The sequence below is a fragment of the Haemorhous mexicanus genome, chromosome 35 (genome assembly GCF_027477595.1).
Source record: "Haemorhous mexicanus isolate bHaeMex1 chromosome 35, bHaeMex1.pri, whole genome shotgun sequence".
NCBI lineage: Eukaryota > Metazoa > Chordata > Aves > Passeriformes > Fringillidae > Haemorhous > Haemorhous mexicanus.
The window spans coordinates 918796-936430 of record NC_082375.1 but is presented as its reverse complement, the minus strand read 5'-3'; the positions used below and the strand labels follow the sequence as shown (position 1 = coordinate 936430).

General features: G+C 54.8%; 1 protein-coding gene and 1 non-coding gene across 2 annotated transcripts; one reads left to right on the top strand and one right to left on the bottom strand.

The window, feature by feature from the left end:
* Positions 1-25: 25 nt before the first annotated feature.
* On the bottom strand, positions 26-933 carry C35H11orf98 (chromosome 35 C11orf98 homolog). The gene is made up of 4 exons (XM_059872359.1): positions 842-933; positions 618-682; positions 447-535; positions 26-370 (listed from the first exon to the last, which is right to left on the bottom strand). The coding sequence occupies exons 1-4, from the start codon at positions 875-877 to the stop codon at positions 273-275; spliced, it is 288 nt and encodes a 95-aa protein (XP_059728342.1). The 5' UTR covers positions 878-933; the 3' UTR covers positions 26-272.
* A 330-nt stretch (positions 934-1263) lies between these two features.
* On the top strand, positions 1264-1397 carry LOC132341131 (small nucleolar RNA SNORA57). The gene has a single exon (XR_009490101.1). It is a non-coding gene; the product is annotated as a small nucleolar RNA SNORA57 (small nucleolar RNA).
* Positions 1398-17635: the final 16238 nt, after the last annotated feature.

Below are 17635 nucleotides of genomic sequence, written 5' to 3'. Positions count from 1 at the left end.
ACGGGGACACAGAGAGAGAGAGAGAGAGAGAGAAAAAAATCCTTTATTGATAGAGAGAAATCCTTTACTGGGGACACTGGGGACAGGAGAGAGAGGGAGATCCTTTACTGGGGACACTGGGGGCACTGGGAGGGACTGGGGCCAGGGACTTGGGACCCTGGTGCCAAACTGAGGACAAACAGGTGGCCCCAGCACGGACACCGGGAGCACCGAGAGGGCACCGGGGAGGACCCAGCAAGGTGGCACCGATGGCACCGGGGATGGCACCGGGGTCACTCCGCCGCCGCCGCCTCCGGCATCTCCACGTCGCCATTCCCGCTCCCCGCCGCCTCCCGCGGCCTCTTCCCCTCGGTCACCGCCGCCTTCAGCGCTGGGGACACCCGGGAGGGGCTCAGGGATCCGGTGCCAGCCCCGGAGCCGCCCCCGGTGTCCCCTCCCCCGCTCACCCCTCCGCGACGCCCCCCGCAGCCGCTTCAGCTCCTTCCGCAGCCGCTTCCCCCACACCGGGGCCGGAACCGCCGGTACCGACAGCGACCTGTACGGGAGAGCACCGGGAGCCCCCTCGGTCACCGGGGGCTACCGGGGGGGAACCGGGGGGTTACCGGGGGGGCGCTCACCGCCGCTTCTGCCGCCGGCCCCGCGCCCGCTCCCGCCGCCGCTTGAAGAGCTTCTTGCGCAGCTCCTGCGGGGCACAACGTGGTCACCGGGGGGTCCCGCCGTTACCGGAGCCCCCTCCCAGCACCGATTACAGGGAGCCCCGGTGAGGATCGGGACTGCCGGCCTCCCCCGGGCTGTCCCAACCGCCGGGCCCCCCCCGGAGCCCCCCGGTGCCCCCGGTCACCGTTCGGGGCCGGTTGATTTTGCCTCCGAACCCCATCGCTCCCCGCGCGTACGCCCCCGGCACTTCCGGTCCGGCCGCATTTCCGGTCCCCAAACCCCTCCCACTACGCCCCTCCCCGCGGCTATCATTGGCCCGTAGGCGCGCGGGCCGCGCTCTGATTAGCTGGGGTGGCGAGAGCCCGCCCACATTGAAATCAACTTTAGACCTCCGCCTCTTTTCCTTATTTTGTTTTCATTGGTTGGTGGCCGCACGCCGGCGCCGTCGATTGGTGGAATTTGCTGCGACCCCGCCCACACCCCGCGCTATATAAAATGGCCTCCGGCCCTCAGAGCGCTCTTTCGGCACTGGGTGAGCTTCGGGAGCGGGTCGGGGGTTTCAGTGGATGCGGCCGTACGACCGGGCGGGGGGGGCACCGGGCGGTTCCTCCCGTTCTTGGCGGGCCCCGGCGGCGCCGTGCCGGGCTCCGTGATGTGCGGAGGGAAAGCAGCGACCGGCGCGATGTCTTCGGTGCCGGCGGTGGCGTCCGCCGGTCCCACCCTCACACGCCGGGACAAGGTCCGGGGGCGGCTGCCCCGGAGCTCCGGAGCGCTCGGGGCCGCCGCCTCACCGCCCTTTTTTCCTCTGCAGGGCACGCAGAACGACCGGGACTGCGCCGGCTGCGAATGGGTGATATTGTCCTTTGAGTGGTTAATAAACCGCTCCGAACCGCTTCGGTCTCGTGTCTGCTTTCGGAATGAGCGCGTCCCAGGGTAAGGGTGGGGATTTCCCGTTCCCTCCTCGGCGCTGGAGCAGCTCCGAGACTTCGATCGCGACGGTTGGGGACATCCGGCTGTGACGCGGAGAAATCTCCAAATTATCCCAGCCGCCGTGTCTATGATCCTCGTGTGCCAAACAAGAAATTCGGTTCTCTCCGGCGCCCTCTCTATGGTTGCAGTGTGTCGGACAGGATTTCCGGATTTCCTAGCCCTTGTCTCTATTATCCCATGAGGGCGGGGGTTATTACCCGTCATCCCAGCATCCGTCCCTATGATTTTAGTTTGCCGGAGGGGATTTCCGGACTTCCTAGCGCTTTTCTCTGTGATCCCGTGAGGGCTGGGGACACTTCCGGTCATCCCAGCCTCCGTCTCTATGATTTTTAGTGTGCAGGAGATGACTTCCGGTCTTCCTAGCCCTAATCTCTATGATTCCGTGAGGGCGGGGGGCGTTTCCGGTCATCCTAGCCTCCGTCTCTATGATTTTAGTTTGCCAGAGAGGATTTCCGGTCTTCCTAGCCCTAATCTCTATGATTCCGTGAGGGCGGGGGGCGTTTCCGGTCATCCTAGCCTCCTTCTCTATGATTTTAGTTTGCCAGAGAGGATTTCCGGTCTTCCTAGACCTTATCTCTATGATTCCGTGAGGGCGGGGGGCGTTTCCGGTCAGTCCAGCCTCCCACTCTATGATTTTAGTGTGTCGGAGGAAATTTCCGGCCTCTCTAGCTTGTGTCTCTATGATCTCATGAGGGCGGGGGCGTTTCCGGTCATCCTAGCCTCCTTCTCTATGATTTTAGTGTGCCGGAGAAGATTTCCGGTCTTCCTAGCCCTTGTCTCTATGATCCCGTGAGGGTAGGGGCAATTTCCGGTCATCCCAGCCTCCTTCTCTATGATTTTAGTGTGCCGGAGAAGATTTCCGGTCTTCCTAGCCCTTATCTCTATGATCTCGTGAGGGCGGGGGGCGTTTCCGGTCATCCTAGCCTCCGTCTCTATGGTTTTAGTGTGCCGGAGAAGATTTCCGGCCTCTCTAGCTTGTGTCTCTATGATCTCGTGAGGGCGGGGGCGTTTCCGGTCATCCTAGCCTCCTTCTCTATGATTTTAGTTTGCCGGAGAAGATTTCCGGTCTTCCTAGCCCTTGTCTCTATGATCCCGTGAGGGTAGGGGCAATTTCCGGTCATCCCAGACTCCTTCTCTATGATTTTAGTGTGCCGGAGAAGATTTCCGGTCTTCCTAGCCCTTGTCTCTATGATCCCGTGAGGGTAGGGGCAATTTCCGGTCATCCCAGCCTCCTTCTCTATGATTTTAGGGTGCCGGAGAAGATTTCCGGTCTTCCTAGCCCTTATCTCTATGATCCCGTAAGGGCGGGGGGCGTTTCCGGTCATCCTAGCCTCCTTCTCTATGATTTTAGTGTGCCGGAGAAGATTTCCGGTCTTCCTAGCCCTTGTCTCTATGATCCCGTGAGGGTAGGGGCAATTTCCGGTCATCCCAGCCTCCTTCTCTATGATTTTAGTGTGCCGGAGAAGATTTCCGGTCTTCCTAGCCCTTATCTCTATGATCCCGTGAGGGCGGGGGGCGTTTCCGGTCAGTCAGCCTCAGTCTCTATGGTTTTAGTGTGCCGGAGGGGATTTCCGGCCTCTCTAGCTTGTGTCTCTATGATCTCGTGAGGGCGGGGGCGTTTCCGGTCATCCTAGCCTCCTTCTCTATGATTTTAGTGTGCCGGAGAAGATTTCCGGTCTTCCTAGCCCTTGTCTCTATGATCCCGTGAGGGTAGGGGCAATTTCCGGTCATCCCAGCCTCCTTCTCTATGATTTTAGTGTGCCGGAGAAGATTTCCGGTCTTCCTAGCCCTTGTCTCTATGATCCCGTGAGGGTAGGGGCAATTTCCGGTCATCCCAGCCTCCTTCTCTATGATTTTAGTGTGCCAGAGAAGATTTCCGGTCTTCCTAGCCCTTATCTCTATGATCCCGTGAAGGTAGGGGCAATTTCCGGTCATCCCAGCCTCCTTCTCTATGGTTTTAGTGTGCCGGAGAAGATTTCCGGTCTTCCTAGCCCTTGTCTCTATGATCCCGTGAGGGCGGGGGCGTTTCCGGTCATCCTAGCCTCCTTCTCTATGATTTTAGTGTGCCGGAGAAGATTTCCGGTCTTCCTAGCCCTTGTCTCTATGATCCCGTGAGGGCGGGGGGCGTTTCCGGTCATCCTAGTCTCCGTCTCTATGGTTTTAGTGTGTCGGAGGAAATTTCCGGCCTCTCTAGCTTGTGTCTCTATGATCTCGTGAGGGCGGGGGCGTTTCCGGTCATCCCAGCCTCCGTCTCTATGATTTTAGTTTGCCGGAGAAGATTTCCGGTCTTCCTAGCCCTTGTCTCTATGATCCCGTGAGGGTAGGGGCAATTTCCGGTCATCCTAGCCTCAGTCTCTATGGTTTTAGTGTGCCGGAGAAGATTTCCGGTCTTCCTAGCCCTTGTCTCTATGATCCCGTGAGGGTAGGGGCAATTTCCGGTCATCCCAGCCTCCTTCTCTATGATTTTAGTGTGCCGGAGAAGATTTCCGGTCTTCCTAGCCCTTATCTCTATGATCTCGTGAGGGCGGGGGGCGTTTCCGGTCATCCTAGCCTCCGTCTCTATGGTTTTAGTGTGCCGGAGAAGATTTCCGGCCTCTCTAGCTTGTGTCTCTATGATCTCGTGAGGGCGGGGGGCGTTTCCGGTCATCCTAGCCTCAGTCTCTATGGTTTTAGTGTGCCGGAGAAGATTTCCGGTCTTCCTAGCCCTTGTCTCTATGATCCCGTGAGGGTAGGGGCAATTTCCGGTCATCCCAGCCTCCGTCTCTATGATTTTAATGTGCAGGAGATGACCTCCGGTCTTCCTAGCCCTTATCTCTATGATCCCGTGAGGGCGGGGGGCGTTTCCGGTCATCCTAGTCTCCGTCTCTATGGTTTTAGTGTGTCGGAGGAAATTTCCGGCCTCTCTAGCTTGTGTCTCTATGATCTCGTGAGGGCGGGGGCGTTTCCGGTCATCCCAGCCTCCTTCTCTATGATTTTAGTTTGCCGGAGAAGATTTCTGGTCTTCCTAGCCCTTGTCTCTATGATCCCGTGAGGGTAGGGGCAATTTCCGGTCATCCCAGCCTCCTTCTCTATGATTTTAGTGTGCCGGAGAAGATTTCCGGTCTTCCTAGCCCTTGTCTCTATGATCCCGTGAGGGTAGGGGCAATTTCCGGTCATCCCAGCCTCCTTCTCTATGATTTTAGTGTGCCGGAGAAGATTTCCGGTCTTCCTAGCCCTTATCTCTATGATCCCGTGAGGGCGGGGGCGTTTCCGGTCATCCCAGCCTCCTTCTCTATGGTTTTAGTGTGCCGGAGAAGATTTCCGGTCTTCCTAGCCCTTGTCTCTATGATCCCGTGAGGGCGGGGGGCGTTTCCGGTCATCCTAGCCTCCGTCTCTATGGTTTTAGTGTGCCGGAGAAGATTTCCGGCCTCTCTAGCTTGTGTCTCTATGATCTCGTGAGGGCGGGGGGCGTTTCCGGTCATCCTAGCCTCAGTCTCTATGGTTTTAGTGTGCCGGAGAAGATTTCCGGTCTTCCTAGCCCTTGTCTCTATGATCCCGTGAGGGTAGGGGCAATTTCCGGTCATCCCAGCCTCCTTCTCTATGATTTTAGTGTGCCGGAGAAGATTTCCGGTCTTCCTAGCCCTTGTCTCTATGATCCCGTGAGGGTAGGGGCAATTTCCGGTCATCCCAGCCTCCGTCTCTATGATTTTAATGTGCAGGAGATGACCTCCGGTCTTCCTAGCCCTTATCTCTATGATCCCGTGAGGGCGGGGGGCGTTTCCGGTCATCCTAGTCTCCGTCTCTATGGTTTTAGTGTGTCGGAGGAAATTTCCGGCCTCTCTAGCTTGTGTCTCTATGATCTCGTGAGGGCGGGGGCGTTTCCGGTCATCCCAGCCTCCTTCTCTATGATTTTAGTTTGCCGGAGAAGATTTCTGGTCTTCCTAGCCCTTGTCTCTATGATCCCGTGAGGGTAGGGGCAATTTCCGGTCATCCCAGCCTCCTTCTCTATGATTTTAGTGTGCCAGAGAAGATTTCCGGTCTTCCTAGCCCTTATCTCTATGATCCCGTGAAGGTAGGGGCAATTTCCGGTCATCCCAGCCTCCTTCTCTATGGTTTTAGTGTGCCGGAGAAGATTTCCGGTCTTCCTAGCCCTTGTCTCTATGATCCCGTGAGGGCGGGGGCGTTTCCGGTCATCCTAGCCTCCTTCTCTATGATTTTAGTGTGCCGGAGAAGATTTCCGGTCTTCCTAGCCCTTGTCTCTATGATCCCGTGAGGGCGGGGGGCGTTTCCGGTCATCCTAGTCTCCGTCTCTATGGTTTTAGTGTGTCGGAGGAAATTTCCGGCCTCTCTAGCTTGTGTCTCTATGATCTCGTGAGGGCGGGGGCGTTTCCGGTCATCCCAGCCTCCGTCTCTATGATTTTAGTTTGCCGGAGAAGATTTCCGGTCTTCCTAGCCCTTGTCTCTATGATCCCGTGAGGGTAGGGGCAATTTCCGGTCAACCTAGCCTCAGTCTCTATGGTTTTAGTGTGCCGGAGAAGATTTCCGGTCTTCCTAGCCCTTGTCTCTATGATCCCGTGAGGGTAGGGGCAATTTCCGGTCATCCCAGCCTCCTTCTCTATGATTTTAGTGTGCCGGAGAAGATTTCCGGTCTTCCTAGCCCTTATCTCTATGATCTCGTGAGGGCGGGGGGCGTTTCCGGTCATCCTAGCCTCCGTCTCTATGGTTTTAGTGTGCCGGAGAAGATTTCCGGCCTCTCTAGCTTGTGTCTCTATGATCTCGTGAGGGCGGGGGGCGTTTCCGGTCATCCTAGCCTCAGTCTCTATGGTTTTAGTGTGCCGGAGAAGATTTCCGGTCTTCCTAGCCCTTGTCTCTATGATCCCGTGAGGGTAGGGGCAATTTCCGGTCATCCCAGCCTCCGTCTCTATGATTTTAATGTGCAGGAGATGACCTCCGGTCTTCCTAGCCCTTATCTCTATGATCCCGTGAGGGCGGGGGGCGTTTCCGGTCATCCTAGTCTCCGTCTCTATGGTTTTAGTGTGTCGGAGGAAATTTCCGGCCTCTCTAGCTTGTGTCTCTATGATCTCGTGAGGGCGGGGGCGTTTCCGGTCATCCCAGCCTCCTTCTCTATGATTTTAGTTTGCCGGAGAAGATTTCTGGTCTTCCTAGCCCTTGTCTCTATGATCCCGTGAGGGTAGGGGCAATTTCCGGTCATCCCAGCCTCCTTCTCTATGATTTTAGTGTGCCGGAGAAGATTTCCGGTCTTCCTAGCCCTTGTCTCTATGATCCCGTGAGGGTAGGGGCAATTTCCGGTCATCCTAGCCTCAGTCTCTATGGTTTTAGTGTGCCGGAGAAGATTTCCGGTCTTCCTAGCCCTTGTCTCTATGATCCCGTGAGGGTAGGGGCAATTTCCGGTCATCCCAGCCTCCTTCTCTATGATTTTAGTGTGCCGGAGAAGATTTCCGGTCTTCCTAGCCCTTATCTCTATGATCTCGGGAGGGCGGGGGCGTTTCCGGTCATCCCAGCCTCCTTCTCTATGATTTTAGTGTGCCGGAGAAGATTTCCGGTCTTCCTAGCCCTTGTCTCTATGATCCCGTGAGGATAGGGGCAATTTCCGGTCATCCCAGCCTCCTTCTCTATGATTTTAGTGTGCCGGAGAAGATTTCCGGTCTTCCTAGCCCTTATCTCTATGATCTCGGGAGGGCGGGGGCGTTTCCGGTCATCCTAGCCTCCTTCTCTATGATTTTAGTGTGCCGGAGAAGATTTCCGGTCTTCCTAGCCCTTGTCTCTATGATCCCGTGAGGGTAGGGGCAATTTCCGGTCATCCCAGCCTCCTTCTCTATGATTTTAGTGTGCCGGAGAAGATTTCCGGTCTCTCTAGCCCTTGTCTCTATGATCCCGTGAGGGCGGGGGGCGTTTCCGGTCATCCTAGCCTCAGTCTCTATGGTTTTAGTGTGCCGGAGAAGATTTCCGGTCTTCCTAGCCCTTGTCTCTATGATCCCGTGAGGGTAGGGGCAATTTCCGGTCATCCCAGCCTCTTTCTCTATGATTTTAGTGTGCCGGAGAAGATTTCCGGTCTTCCTAGCCCTTGTCTCTATGATCCCGTGAGGGTAGGGGCAATTTCCGGTCATCCCAGCCTCCTTCTCTATGATTTTAGTGTGCCGGAGAAGATTTCCGGTCTTCCTAGCCCTTGTCTCTATGATCCCGTGAGGGCGGGGGGCGTTTCCGGTCATCCTAGCCTCAGTCTCTATGGTTTTAGTGTGCCGGAGAAGATTTCCGGTCTTCCTAGCCCTTATCTCTATGATCTCGTGAGGGCGGGGGGCGTTTCCGGTCATCCTAGACTCCTTCTCTATGGTTTTAGTGTGCCGGAGAAGATTTCCGGTCTTCCTAGCCCTTGTCTCTATGATCCCGTGAGGGTAGGGGCAATTTCCGGTCATCCCAGCCTCCTTCTCTATGATTTTAGTGTGCCGGAGAAGATTTCCGGTCTCTCTAGCCCTTGTCTCTATGATCCCGTGAGGGCGGGGGGCGTTTCCGGTCATCCTAGCCTCAGTCTCTATGGTTTTAGTGTGCCGGAGAAGATTTCCGGTCTTCCTAGCCCTTATCTCTATGATCTCGGGAGGGCGGGGGCGTTTCCGGTCATCCTAGACTCCTTCTCTATGATTTTAGTGTGCCGGAGAAGATTTCCGGTCTTCCTAGCCCTTGTCTCTATGATCCCGTGAGGGTAGGGGCAATTTCCGGTCATCCCAGCCTCTTTCTCTATGATTTTAGTGTGCCGGAGAAGATTTCCGGTCTTCCTAGCCCTTGTCTCTATGATCCCGTGAGGGTAGGGGCAATTTCCGGTCATCCCAGCCTCCTTCTCTATGGTTTTAGTGTGCCGGAGAAGATTTCCGGTCTTCCTAGCCCTTGTCTCTATGATCCCGTGAGGGTAGGGGCAATTTCCGGTCATCCCAGCCTCCTTCTCTATGATTTTAGTGTGCCGGAGAAGATTTCCGGTCTCTCTAGCCCTTGTCTCTATGATCCCGTGAGGGCGGGGGGCGTTTCCGGTCATCCTAGCCTCAGTCTCTATGGTTTTAGTGTGCCGGAGAAGATTTCCGGTCTTCCTAGCCCTTATCTCTATGATCTCGGGAGGGCGGGGGCGTTTCCGGTCATCCTAGACTCCTTCTCTATGATTTTAGTGTGCCGGAGAAGATTTCCGGTCTTCCTAGCCCTTGTCTCTATGATCCCGTGAGGGTAGGGGCAATTTCCGGTCATCCCAGCCTCCTTCTCTATGATTTTAGTGTGCCGGAGAAGATTTCCGGTCTCTCTAGCCCTTGTCTCTATGATCCCGTGAGGGCAGGGGGCGTTTCCGGTCATCCTAGCCTCCTTCTCTATGATTTTAGTGTGCCGGAGAAGATTTCCGGTCTTCCTAGCCCTTATCTCTATGATCTCGGGAGGGCGGGGGCGTTTCCGGTCATCCTAGCCTCCTTCTCTATGATTTTAGTGTGCCGGAGAAGATTTCCGGTCTTCCTAGCCCTTGTCTCTATGATCCCGTGAGGGCGGGGGGCGTTTCCGGTCATCCTAGTCTCCGTCTCTATGGTTTTAGTGTGTCGGAGGAAATTTCCGGCCTCTCTAGCTTGTGTCTCTATGATCTCGTGAGGGCGGGGGCGTTTCCGGTCATCCCAGCCTCCGTCTCTATGATTTTAGTTTGCCGGAGAAGATTTCCGGTCTTCCTAGCCCTTGTCTCTATGATCCCGTGAGGGTAGGGGCAATTTCCGGTCATCCTAGCCTCAGTCTCTATGGTTTTAGTGTGCCGGAGAAGATTTCCGGTCTTCCTAGCCCTTGTCTCTATGATCCCGTGAGGGTAGGGGCAATTTCCGGTCATCCCAGCCTCCTTCTCTATGATTTTAGTGTGCCGGAGAAGATTTCCGGTCTTCCTAGCCCTTATCTCTATGATCTCGTGAGGGCGGGGGGCGTTTCCGGTCATCCTAGCCTCCGTCTCTATGGTTTTAGTGTGCCGGAGAAGATTTCCGGCCTCTCTAGCTTGTGTCTCTATGATCTCGTGAGGGCGGGGGGCGTTTCCGGTCATCCTAGCCTCAGTCTCTATGGTTTTAGTGTGCCGGAGAAGATTTCCGGTCTTCCTAGCCCTTGTCTCTATGATCCCGTGAGGGTAGGGGCAATTTCCGGTCATCCCAGCCTCCTTCTCTATGATTTTAGTGTGCCGGAGAAGATTTCCGGTCTTCCTAGCCCTTGTCTCTATGATCCCGTGAGGGTAGGGGCAATTTCCGGTCATCCCAGCCTCCGTCTCTATGATTTTAATGTGCAGGAGATGACCTCCGGTCTTCCTAGCCCTTATCTCTATGATCCCGTGAGGGCGGGGGGCGTTTCCGGTCATCCTAGTCTCCGTCTCTATGGTTTTAGTGTGTCGGAGGAAATTTCCGGCCTCTCTAGCTTGTGTCTCTATGATCTCGTGAGGGCGGGGGCGTTTCCGGTCATCCCAGCCTCCTTCTCTATGATTTTAGTGTGCCGGAGAAGATTTCCGGTCTTCCTAGCCCTTGTCTCTATGATCCCGTGAGGGTAGGGGCAATTTCCGGTCATCCCAGCCTCCTTCTCTATGATTTTAGTGTGCCGGAGAAGATTTCCGGTCTTCCTAGCCCTTATCTCTATGATCTCGGGAGGGCGGGGGCGTTTCCGGTCATCCCAGCCTCCTTCTCTATGATTTTAGTGTGCCGGAGAAGATTTCCGGTCTTCCTAGCCCTTGTCTCTATGATCCCGTGAGGGTAGGGGCAATTTCCGGTCATCCCAGCCTCTTTCTCTATGATTTTAGTGTGCCGGAGAAGATTTCCGGTCTTCCTAGCCCTTGTCTCTATGATCCCGTGAGGGTAGGGGCAATTTCCGGTCATCCCAGCCTCCTTCTCTATGGTTTTAGTGTGCCGGAGAAGATTTCCGGTCTTCCTAGCCCTTGTCTCTATGATCCCGTGAGGGTAGGGGCAATTTCCGGTCATCCCAGCCTCCTTCTCTATGATTTTAGTGTGCCGGAGAAGATTTCCGGTCTCTCTAGCCCTTGTCTCTATGATCCCGTGAGGGCGGGGGGCGTTTCCGGTCATCCTAGCCTCAGTCTCTATGGTTTTAGTGTGCCGGAGAAGATTTCCGGTCTTCCTAGCCCTTATCTCTATGATCTCGGGAGGGCGGGGGCGTTTCCGGTCATCCTAGACTCCTTCTCTATGATTTTAGTGTGCCGGAGAAGATTTCCGGTCTTCCTAGCCCTTGTCTCTATGATCCCGTGAGGGTAGGGGCAATTTCCGGTCATCCCAGCCTCCTTCTCTATGATTTTAGTGTGCCGGAGAAGATTTCCGGTCTCTCTAGCCCTTGTCTCTATGATCCCGTGAGGGCAGGGGGCGTTTCCGGTCATCCTAGCCTCCTTCTCTATGATTTTAGTGTGCCGGAGAAGATTTCCGGTCTTCCTAGCCCTTATCTCTATGATCTCGGGAGGGCGGGGGCGTTTCCGGTCATCCTAGCCTCCTTCTCTATGATTTTAGTGTGCCGGAGAAGATTTCCGGTCTTCCTAGCCCTTGTCTCTATGATCCCGTGAGGGCGGGGGGCGTTTCCGGTCATCCTAGTCTCCGTCTCTATGGTTTTAGTGTGTCGGAGGAAATTTCCGGCCTCTCTAGCTTGTGTCTCTATGATCTCGTGAGGGCGGGGGCGTTTCCGGTCATCCCAGCCTCCGTCTCTATGATTTTAGTTTGCCGGAGAAGATTTCCGGTCTTCCTAGCCCTTGTCTCTATGATCCCGTGAGGGTAGGGGCAATTTCCGGTCATCCTAGCCTCAGTCTCTATGGTTTTAGTGTGCCGGAGAAGATTTCCGGTCTTCCTAGCCCTTGTCTCTATGATCCCGTGAGGGTAGGGGCAATTTCCGGTCATCCCAGCCTCCTTCTCTATGATTTTAGTGTGCCGGAGAAGATTTCCGGTCTTCCTAGCCCTTATCTCTATGATCTCGTGAGGGCGGGGGGCGTTTCCGGTCATCCTAGCCTCCGTCTCTATGGTTTTAGTGTGCCGGAGAAGATTTCCGGCCTCTCTAGCTTGTGTCTCTATGATCTCGTGAGGGCGGGGGGCGTTTCCGGTCATCCTAGCCTCAGTCTCTATGGTTTTAGTGTGCCGGAGAAGATTTCCGGTCTTCCTAGCCCTTGTCTCTATGATCCCGTGAGGGTAGGGGCAATTTCCGGTCATCCCAGCCTCCTTCTCTATGATTTTAGTGTGCCGGAGAAGATTTCCGGTCTTCCTAGCCCTTGTCTCTATGATCCCGTGAGGGTAGGGGCAATTTCCGGTCATCCCAGCCTCCGTCTCTATGATTTTAATGTGCAGGAGATGACCTCCGGTCTTCCTAGCCCTTATCTCTATGATCCCGTGAGGGCGGGGGGCGTTTCCGGTCATCCTAGTCTCCGTCTCTATGGTTTTAGTGTGTCGGAGGAAATTTCCGGCCTCTCTAGCTTGTGTCTCTATGATCTCGTGAGGGCGGGGGCGTTTCCGGTCATCCCAGCCTCCTTCTCTATGATTTTAGTGTGCCGGAGAAGATTTCCGGTCTTCCTAGCCCTTGTCTCTATGATCCCGTGAGGGTAGGGGCAATTTCCGGTCATCCCAGCCTCCTTCTCTATGATTTTAGTGTGCCGGAGAAGATTTCCGGTCTCTCTAGCCCTTGTCTCTATGATCCCGTGAGGGCGGGGGGCGTTTCCGGTCATCCTAGCCTCAGTCTCTATGGTTTTAGTGTGCCGGAGAAGATTTCCGGTCTTCCTAGCCCTTATCTCTATGATCTCGGGAGGGCGGGGGCGTTTCCGGTCATCCTAGCCTCCTTCTCTATGATTTTAGTGTGCCGGAGAAGATTTCCGGTCTTCCTAGCCCTTGTCTCTATGATCCCGTGAGGGTAGGGGCAATTTCCGGTCATCCCAGCCTCCTTCTCTATGATTTTAGTGTGCCGGAGAAGATTTCCGGTCTCTCTAGCCCTTGTCTCTATGATCCCGTGAGGGCGGGGGGCGTTTCCGGTCATCCTAGCCTCAGTCTCTATGGTTTTAGTGTGCCGGAGAAGATTTCCGGTCTTCCTAGCCCTTGTCTCTATGATCCCGTGAGGGTAGGGGCAATTTCCGGTCATCCCAGCCTCTTTCTCTATGATTTTAGTGTGCCGGAGAAGATTTCCGGTCTTCCTAGCCCTTGTCTCTATGATCCCGTGAGGGCGGGGGGCGTTTCCGGTCATCCTAGCCTCAGTCTCTATGGTTTTAGTGTGCCGGAGAAGATTTCCGGTCTTCCTAGCCCTTATCTCTATGATCTCGTGAGGGCGGGGGGCGTTTCCGGTCATCCTAGACTCCTTCTCTATGGTTTTAGTGTGCCGGAGAAGATTTCCGGTCTTCCTAGCCCTTGTCTCTATGATCCCGTGAGGGTAGGGGCAATTTCCGGTCATCCCAGCCTCCTTCTCTATGATTTTAGTGTGCCGGAGAAGATTTCCGGTCTCTCTAGCCCTTGTCTCTATGATCCCGTGAGGGCGGGGGGCGTTTCCGGTCATCCTAGCCTCAGTCTCTATGGTTTTAGTGTGCCGGAGAAGATTTCCGGTCTTCCTAGCCCTTATCTCTATGATCTCGGGAGGGCGGGGGCGTTTCCGGTCATCCTAGCCTCCTTCTCTATGATTTTAGTGTGCCGGAGAAGATTTCCGGTCTTCCTAGCCCTTGTCTCTATGATCTCGGGAGGGTAGGGGCAATTTCCGGTCATCCCAGCCTCCTTCTCTATGATTTTAGTGTGCCGGAGAAGATTTCCGGTCTTCCTAGCCCTTATCTCTATGATCTCGGGAGGGCGGGGGCGTTTCCGGTCATCCCAGCCTCCTTCTCTATGATTTTAGTGTGCCGGAGAAGATTTCCGGTCTTCCTAGCCCTTGTCTCTATGATCCCGTGAGGGTAGGGGCAATTTCCGGTCATCCCAGCCTCCTTCTCTATGATTTTAGTGTGCCGGAGAAGATTTCCGGTCTCTCTAGCCCTTGTCTCTATGATCCCGTGAGGGCGGGGGGCGTTTCCGGTCATCCTAGCCTCAGTCTCTATGGTTTTAGTGTGCCGGAGAAGATTTCCGGTCTTCCTAGCCCTTATCTCTATGATCTCGGGAGGGCGGGGGCGTTTCCGGTCATCCTAGACTCCTTCTCTATGATTTTAGTGTGCCGGAGAAGATTTCCGGTCTTCCTAGCCCTTGTCTCTATGATCCCGTGAGGGTAGGGGCAATTTCCGGTCATCCCAGCCTCTTTCTCTATGATTTTAGTGTGCCGGAGAAGATTTCCGGTCTTCCTAGCCCTTGTCTCTATGATCCCGTGAGGGTAGGGGCAATTTCCGGTCATCCCAGCCTCCTTCTCTATGGTTTTAGTGTGCCGGAGAAGATTTCCGGTCTTCCTAGCCCTTGTCTCTATGATCCCGTGAGGGTAGGGGCAATTTCCGGTCATCCCAGCCTCCTTCTCTATGATTTTAGTGTGCCGGAGAAGATTTCCGGTCTCTCTAGCCCTTGTCTCTATGATCCCGTGAGGGCGGGGGGCGTTTCCGGTCATCCTAGCCTCAGTCTCTATGGTTTTAGTGTGCCGGAGAAGATTTCCGGTCTTCCTAGCCCTTATCTCTATGATCTCGTGAGGGCGGGGGGCGTTTCCGGTCATCCTAGACTCCTTCTCTATGGTTTTAGTGTGCCGGAGAAGATTTCCGGTCTTCCTAGCCCTTGTCTCTATGATCCCGTGAGGGTAGGGGCAATTTCCGGTCATCCCAGCCTCCTTCTCTATGATTTTAGTGTGCCGGAGAAGATTTCCGGTCTCTCTAGCCCTTGTCTCTATGATCCCGTGAGGGCGGGGGGCGTTTCCGGTCATCCTAGCCTCAGTCTCTATGGTTTTAGTGTGCCGGAGAAGATTTCCGGTCTTCCTAGCCCTTATCTCTATGATCTCGGGAGGGCGGGGGCGTTTCCGGTCATCCTAGACTCCTTCTCTATGATTTTAGTGTGCCGGAGAAGATTTCCGGTCTTCCTAGCCCTTGTCTCTATGATCCCGTGAGGGTAGGGGCAATTTCCGGTCATCCCAGCCTCCTTCTCTATGATTTTAGTGTGCCGGAGAAGATTTCCGGTCTCTCTAGCCCTTGTCTCTATGATCCCGTGAGGGCAGGGGGCGTTTCCGGTCATCCTAGCCTCCTTCTCTATGATTTTAGTGTGCCGGAGAAGATTTCCGGTCTTCCTAGCCCTTATCTCTATGATCTCGGGAGGGCGGGGGCGTTTCCGGTCATCCTAGCCTCCTTCTCTATGATTTTAGTGTGCCGGAGAAGATTTCCGGTCTTCCTAGCCCTTGTCTCTATGATCCCGTGAGGGTAGGGGCAATTTCCGGTCATCCCAGCCTCCTTCTCTATGATTTTAGTGTGCCGGAGAAGATTTCCGGTCTCTCTAGCCCTTGTCTCTATGATCCCGTGAGGGCGGGGGGCGTTTCCGGTCATCCTAGCCTCAGTCTCTATGGTTTTAGTGTGCCGGAGAAGATTTCCGGTCTTCCTAGCCCTTATCTCTATGATCTCGGGAGGGCGGGGGCGTTTCCGGTCATCCTAGACTCCTTCTCTATGATTTTAGTGTGCCGGAGAAGATTTCCGGTCTTCCTAGCCCTTGTCTCTATGATCCCGTGAGGGTAGGGGCAATTTCCGGTCATCCCAGCCTCTTTCTCTATGATTTTAGTGTGCCGGAGAAGATTTCCGGTCTTCCTAGCCCTTGTCTCTATGATCCCGTGAGGGTAGGGGCAATTTCCGGTCATCCCAGCCTCCTTCTCTATGGTTTTAGTGTGCCGGAGAAGATTTCCGGTCTTCCTAGCCCTTGTCTCTATGATCCCGTGAGGGTAGGGGCAATTTCCGGTCATCCCAGCCTCCTTCTCTATGATTTTAGTGTGCCGGAGAAGATTTCCGGTCTCTCTAGCCCTTGTCTCTATGATCCCGTGAGGGCGGGGGGCGTTTCCGGTCATCCTAGCCTCAGTCTCTATGGTTTTAGTGTGCCGGAGAAGATTTCCGGTCTTCCTAGCCCTTATCTCTATGATCTCGGGAGGGCGGGGGGCGTTTCCGGTCATCCTAGCCTCAGTCTCTATGGTTTTAGTGTGCCGGAGAAGATTTCCGGTCTTCCTAGCCCTTATCTCTATGATCTCGGGAGGGCGGGGGCGTTTCCGGTCATCCTAGACTCCTTCTCTATGATTTTAGTGTGCCGGAGAAGATTTCCGGTCTTCCTAGCCCTTGTCTCTATGATCCCGTGAGGGTAGGGGCAATTTCCGGTCATCCCAGCCTCCTTCTCTATGATTTTAGTGTGCCGGAGAAGATTTCCGGTCTTCCTAGCCCTTGTCTCTATGATCCCGTGAGGGTAGGGGCAATTTCCGGTCATCCCAGCCTCCTTCTCTATGATTTTAGTGTGCCGGAGAAGATTTCCGGTCTCTCTAGCCCTTGTCTCTATGATCCCGTGAGGGCAGGGGGCGTTTCCGGTCATCCTAGCCTCCTTCTCTATGATTTTAGTGTGCCGGAGAAGATTTCCGGTCTTCCTAGCCCTTATCTCTATGATCTCGGGAGGGCGGGGGCGTTTCCGGTCATCCTAGCCTCCTTCTCTATGATTTTAGTGTGCCGGAGAAGATTTCCGGTCTTCCTAGCCCTTGTCTCTATGATCCCGTGAGGGTAGGGGCAATTTCCGGTCATCCCAGCCTCCTTCTCTATGATTTTAGTGTGCCGGAGAAGATTTCCGGTCTCTCTAGCCCTTGTCTCTATGATCCCGTGAGGGCGGGGGGCGTTTCCGGTCATCCTAGCCTCAGTCTCTATGGTTTTAGTGTGCCGGAGAAGATTTCCGGTCTTCCTAGCCCTTATCTCTATGATCTCGGGAGGGCGGGGGCGTTTCCGGTCATCCTAGACTCCTTCTCTATGATTTTAGTGTGCCGGAGAAGATTTCCGGTCTTCCTAGCCCTTGTCTCTATGATCCCGTGAGGGTAGGGGCAATTTCCGGTCATCCCAGCCTCCTTCTCTATGATTTTAGTGTGCCGGAGAAGATTTCCGGTCTCTCTAGCCCTTGTCTCTATGATCCCGTGAGGGCAGGGGGCGTTTCCGGTCATCCTAGCCTCCTTCTCTATGATTTTAGTGTGCCGGAGAAGATTTCCGGTCTTCCTAGCCCTTATCTCTATGATCTCGGGAGGGCGGGGGCGTTTCCGGTCATCCTAGCCTCCTTCTCTATGATTTTAGTGTGCCGGAGAAGATTTCCGGTCTTCCTAGCCCTTGTCTCTATGATCCCGTGAGGGTAGGGGCAATTTCCGGTCATCCCAGCCTCCTTCTCTATGATTTTAGTGTGCCGGAGAAGATTTCCGGTCTCTCTAGCCCTTGTCTCTATGATCCCGTGAGGGCGGGGGGCGTTTCCGGTCATCCTAGCCTCAGTCTCTATGGTTTTAGTGTGCCGGAGAAGATTTCCGGTCTTCCTAGCCCTTATCTCTATGATCTCGGGAGGGCGGGGGCGTTTCCGGTCATCCTAGACTCCTTCTCTATGATTTTAGTGTGCCGGAGAAGATTTCCGGTCTTCCTAGCCCTTGTCTCTATGATCCCGTGAGGGTAGGGGCAATTTCCGGTCATCCCAGCCTCTTTCTCTATGATTTTAGTGTGCCGGAGAAGATTTCCGGTCTTCCTAGCCCTTGTCTCTATGATCCCGTGAGGGTAGGGGCAATTTCCGGTCATCCCAGCCTCCTTCTCTATGGTTTTAGTGTGCCGGAGAAGATTTCCGGTCTTCCTAGCCCTTGTCTCTATGATCCCGTGAGGGTAGGGGCAATTTCCGGTCATCCCAGCCTCCTTCTCTATGATTTTAGTGTGCCGGAGAAGATTTCCGGTCTCTCTAGCCCTTGTCTCTATGATCCCGTGAGGGCGGGGGGCGTTTCCGGTCATCCTAGCCTCAGTCTCTATGGTTTTAGTGTGCCGGAGAAGATTTCCGGTCTTCCTAGCCCTTATCTCTATGATCTCGGGAGGGCGGGGGGCGTTTCCGGTCATCCTAGCCTC